Consider the following 5,527-nt stretch of genomic DNA (forward strand, 5'->3'; position numbering starts at 1 on the left):
CTCCGCACTGTATAAGGATAAAATTTGTGTTAATATAACAATGAATATGTTGAAAGTTTAGTATATTTTAAAATAGAAGATTTACAAGTAATAGAAATTGCATTCAAATATATTTGTAAATTGACACTGTAAAGAAGAATATTGAAAATAAAAATATTAATTACTGTGGCCACCATACATTCATACAATGGCAAATAATGGTATATAATTACTATACTTATTTGTTTCAGTAAGAAGTTGTGGGTGAAAGTTGGATAGTTTGAATCAATAAAATCAAGTAGCAGTAAGAGCTTAGTGGAGGACTGGGCTTGGCATTGTGAGTATCTAATGATTCTAAATTCTAGGTGTGTGTTGTCGTCTTAGATAATGTTGGTGCATACTTAAGAAACTCTATTATTATCCATATTTTTGAAACTCCTGTATACTACTAATATTGTTGCAATCATCAGATTCCCTTATTATAAGATATCTCTCGACATAATTTACCTATATTTTTTAAATATAGATTATAGTAGTTAATGTTGAGAGGCATTCTACAATGACAACAAGGGGTGAAGTGAAATGATGTGAGTGTGTTAAGGTTTAATTTTACCTTTTAGCTTAAATTTGACAACCATTCACATGTCAAAATATTAATATTAATTATAAACTTAATATTTTTAAAATAAACACAATATAAAATTACAAGATATTATGGATTAGACATGATATTATAGATTTAATATTTTTTCTACAATATTTCTAATTATGTCAAGAGGCATCTACAATAACATCAAAGTGTCCATAAACAAAAATCCTTTTTTGAAAAAAATTGACATGCAAATGACAGGTAAATGCATGAACTATGTCATGTTTCAGCGTTTGTGGAGGTGTTATTTTATTACTCCAAATAAAATAGAATCCTCGCCACTTGTCTCCGCCTAGATTCACAATTTTTTGCATGACTTTAATGGATTTGTATTCTTGGTGTTTAGTATTTTAGAAGAACATTTATTTTACAAATGATTCTTTTCTATTATAAGATATCTCTCTACATATTTTACATATATTTTTTAAATATAGGTATACTAGTTAATGTTGAGAGGCATTCTACAATGGCAACAAGGGGTGAAGTGAAATGATGTGAGTGTGTTAATGTTAACTTTTACCTTTTAACTTAGATTTGATAACCATTCACATGTCAAAATATTAATACTAGTATACCTATATTTTAAGAAATCTATGTAAAATTCGTCGAGAGATATTAAATTTCAAAATATTTAACATTCACTAAAGGAATAAATCATTTTACCTTCTATGTGACAAATGAGAGCTATGGAAGAAAATACTTGCATCAATCAAAAGATAAATATGTTATTAGAAATTACAATGTTTTGATAGTCTACAAAATAAACTTACAATTTTTTTAATTAATGTTGAGAGGCATTCTACAATGACAACAAGGGGTGAAGTGAAATGATGTGAGTGTGTTTAACTTTTACCTTTTAGCTTAAATTTGATAACTATTCACATGTCAAAATATTAATATTAATTATAAACTTAATATTTTTAAAATAAACACCATATAAAACAAATAAATATAAAAAAATAAATGTCAATTATAGTATAAGAAAATAAATAAATAATATAGATATAATATAATTTAAAATAATTTCAATTGATATCTTGAACATTTTTTTTAGATAGATGATTTAAATATCTATACTGCATTCAAAATTTCAATATATGTACCTCTATAATGAAAATATATAAAGTAAATTAATAGATTATTAGATTTTTCGTTCTAAAAAAGTAAGGAACGGTCGATTTCTAAAGTTTGTTTTATCCAGTTTTTTTGTTTTTATTGGCCACCAGATACTAGAATGTTCGCCATCATTCTGGAACCGGCGTTTCTGAAACACTCCAGACCTTTCGTCGCGCTCCTATAAAACATTCACTCAGACCCTCTTTTGACACCATTATTTCATTAACACAAGCATTCTTACATTCTGAAGAAGCATTTTGTTTTAGATTTTTTGGTTCACAGGCTACTCGATTGATTTTTTTTCTATCTGTTGAAGATTTGAGTGATTTTGCTGCCATGGATAATCCTTTGTTTGGGGGGTGTTGGGGTCGAGTCCCCGAAAGGCGATCTTATCAAAGGCCACATTACTATTATCCAAATCCTTGCGCTGCAACTTCGTACGCCACTCCAGTAAAATCGGAGAGCGCACCCAAGGTTAAGCCTAAGAATGTCGTCACAATTCCAGTCAATTTTGTCAATTCTGAGACGACTAAACCTAAAAAGGTGCCCGCCATGGACGAGAATGCTGCGGCTGTGAAAATTCAGGCGGCTTTTCGAGGGTTTTGTGTGAGGAAGCCAAGGCCTTTGAACAAATTGAGGGTTATAATGAAAACCAAGGCAGAGGTTGCAGAAATTCGGAGGCGTGTGAATGACGAACATGTCGTGGAGTTGATTAGACGAGATGAGAAGGAAAGGCTGAAAATTACGGAGGGGATCATGTCTCTACTGCTCAGGCTCGACGAAATTCAGGTTTGCCTCTTTTTTGTCTTCTTCTTTTACTCTCCTTTAAGCTAAAGTAACCTTGATTAAGTTCTTTATAGAGTAAGATCTGTTACAGATTTTGGGATTCTATACAGCTCTTCTTTTGACAGATTTCTTTTTCCTTTTTTTTTTTTTCCTTTTTTTTTTTTAAATGAGTAGGTTTTTTAAAATAATATTTACAAATTTTCTGAGATTGGTAGATTTTTAGTTTGCAAAGCTTCTGGGAAAAATTGTGTTCTTGCAAAGTGCCAGAAACTTTGTGCTCCAATGTCATGAACTGTGAAAACCTTTAATTTTTTAGTTTGACAGACAAGGGTGGGGCTAGCGAGTCTTTCTTTCTGGCAAATCTATCTCAATTACAAACTTCATTCTGCAGTTTTGAAATTTTTTCATTACACCGATCTATGGAATTAATTTGTTTACAGTGCAATTTCTTTCTTTCTTTTGTTTTTTCTCTTATTACTTATTAGTAATTCAAATTAGTATGTTCTCTGTTTCCCTAAAAACGTAAACCCTTGTGAAATGCAGGGAGTGATTCCTTTTGTGCGGGAATCAAGAAAGGCTGTGATTCGTGAGCTGGTTAACTTGCAAGAGACTGTAGATAACATACTTGCGGCCAAATCCAGGCAAGATGCTGCTATAGAAGTTTCAGTAACTTCTGAGGCGGCAGTGGAGGAGTGCCCTACTGTTGAGGAAAATGGTACTGCAGGATGCTTGGAGGAGAATCCCAACGAGGAATTCAAGAGCAAGGAGTTGCCAGGGGGAGCAGTTGAGGTCTCTGTGAGTAATGAAAAAGCAGAGTCTCTGCCTTCTCAAATGCAAGATTTGCAAATTGAGGGTGCCCCTGAAGAAGACAATAATAATAACGTTGGAGTAGAAAATTTTGAACAGGGCTCTTCTGAAGCTGGACAAATTGTGTCTGGAACTGAGGAATACACAATGGTTGATGTTGTCGATAAAGATTCAGGGAATTTGAAAAGAAACAGAGAGGAAAGCCCGGTGTTGGAGGCTGATGCATCACCTACAATCCCTTGCACAGAGGAAGGTGTAATGGGACTGAATTCAAGGGATGATGAAAATCCTTCTAAATCTCTGGATTTGGAGGTTGATGCATCACCGTCGATCCCTTGCACAGATGAAGGTGTTATAGGAAATTCAAGGGATGATGAAAATTCTTCTGAATCTCTGGACTCGTTGAAGGTGCAAACAATCCAGTCTGATGAGAAGCTAGAAACTGCAGATTTCATGGACTGTGAAGAAGCAGGGGATAAGTTGCCAGAGAAAGTAAAGCCCATTGAAGATATTAGCATGGTAAGAGAAGAGAATGAGATATTAAAGAGGACTGTATCTGATCTGTTGAAGAAAAGTGAGAAACAGAGTGAGATTATTCATGATCTGAGTCTGCGGATTTCACAGTTGGAAGAGCAAGTATCTCAGTGCAACAAAAAGAAAAAAGTTGGGGATGGAAAGAAGAAAAGCGGTACATCTACAGAGGACAGAAGTGCACAGGCAAACAACAGGAGGCGAAAATCTGACAGACATTCAAGCAACTGCTTTATGGAGGATTGGTTTTGACTTCTTCCCTTTCAAGCGTTGAAACTGGTTCATGGACCTATTAAAGTACTATACGAGTTTGTGTTTAATCCCAAAGCTTCAAATAAAATCTGAGCTCAGAGCCATGTTTACATGATCTAATACAAGCATTTTTGGTAAATCTGTTACGAATTCATGGTGTCTATCTTAACAATGATGCTTTCTACGCTTGATTGTAAATAACATTAGTTAATATTAAAAGGAAAGTTTTTAAGACGTCTCACCTGATGTTTTGCCTGTGTTTTGCCCAGTGTTTTTTCTTGAACTATTTCTTATTTTTCAATGAGTGTGACTCTAATTTTTTTTTTCAATTATCTTCTAACTTTCAGTATTCCAACATTTATCTTCTACCTTTTAATATGAGTATAAGGAGTATTTAATGTAGCTGTAATGGGTTTGTAGGGAGGTATTGAGTAATGCATTTAAGTTTTAGTTCTTAAACACAAATATTTTTAAAATGGTACATATCTATAATTTTAAAGTTATTCTATGCGTACTTCATAATTATTCATTGTTCTTTTTAATTGAATATAATTTGTGATTAATTTATGATTTTTTTCTTTTTATAAATTATATATTTTTAATAATGTCTGGTTTATTTTAGATTTTAGTTAATAAATTAAATCTTGTATATATTTTTAATAAATTATTCAAACATTTTAATAATCTTATTATATAAGATAATATCATATTTATAAACGTAGAAATTAAAATATCTAAGGATCTTGTACATAGATTTTATGAACATGCAAATTAAAACAAATATCTAAGTATTGAAATTGAAAAATGATATGCATGGCTGAATAAAAAATGTATATTTTAAAGTGTACTTACAACAATATTGTCCTCCTTAAGTGGTAAGATTAATCAAAATAATCATTTATCAGAAAAATGCATAGCTTGTGACAATGACAAACCTGTAAGATAAGTAAAAAAATTAGTTCAATATGGTTTAAAGGGATGTAGTGTGAGATTTCAACATCCCTTCATGGGATTGCCACTTAAAATGTTATAGTTAAACATGTGGTGTCAAATTATGATCATGAATTGTTTCATTTTATATCCTTGTGCCAAAGATGTTTCAATATATGTTCTTTGTTAGCACATTAATCATGGACATGAAAATGTATATCTAGAACTACCATTTCTAATGTTTATCAACAAGGTGCCAATGTAACCCATAACCCTAATTAAACCTTAACCCTGACCTTGAAAGCGGGTTGTATTACAAAACTCTAACCTTAACGCCATGCTTTATCCTTAAACCCCAACCATAATCAAACCTTAATTATAATCAAATCAAACCCTAATCTAGCCACATGTGATTAAAACATAGAGTTAAACCCTACTTCCAACTTCAATTCTAATCTAACCGTAATTATAATGTAA

General features: G+C 31.9%; 1 protein-coding gene across 1 annotated transcript; it reads left to right on the forward strand.

Annotated features, from left to right (window-relative positions):
• The first annotated feature begins 1,847 nt into the window (after window positions 1–1,847).
• LOC131030908 (BAG family molecular chaperone regulator 6) lies at window positions 1,848–4,361 on the forward strand. Its single transcript, XM_057961865.2, has 2 exons — window positions 1,848–2,533; window positions 3,074–4,361. The coding sequence occupies exons 1-2, from the start codon at window positions 2,081–2,083 to the stop codon at window positions 4,118–4,120; spliced, it is 1,500 nt and encodes a 499-aa protein (XP_057817848.2). The 5' UTR covers window positions 1,848–2,080; the 3' UTR covers window positions 4,121–4,361.
• Window positions 4,362–5,527: the final 1,166 nt, after the last annotated feature.

The sequence above is a fragment of the Cryptomeria japonica genome, chromosome 10 (genome assembly GCF_030272615.1).
Source record: "Cryptomeria japonica chromosome 10, Sugi_1.0, whole genome shotgun sequence".
Lineage (NCBI taxonomy): Eukaryota > Viridiplantae > Streptophyta > Pinopsida > Cupressales > Cupressaceae > Cryptomeria > Cryptomeria japonica.

What these genes read in the sequence shown, in the direction of transcription:
- LOC131030908 (XM_057961865.2), top strand. Translation starts at nt 2,081, where the DNA reads ATGGATAATCCTTTGTTTGGGGGGTGTTGGGGTCGAGTCCCCGAAAGG. An exon ending in TCAGGCTCGACGAAATTCAG is followed by an intron (nt 2,534 to 3,073) that starts GTTTGCCTCTTT and finishes TGTGAAATGCAG; the next exon opens with GGAGTGATTCCTTTTGTGCG.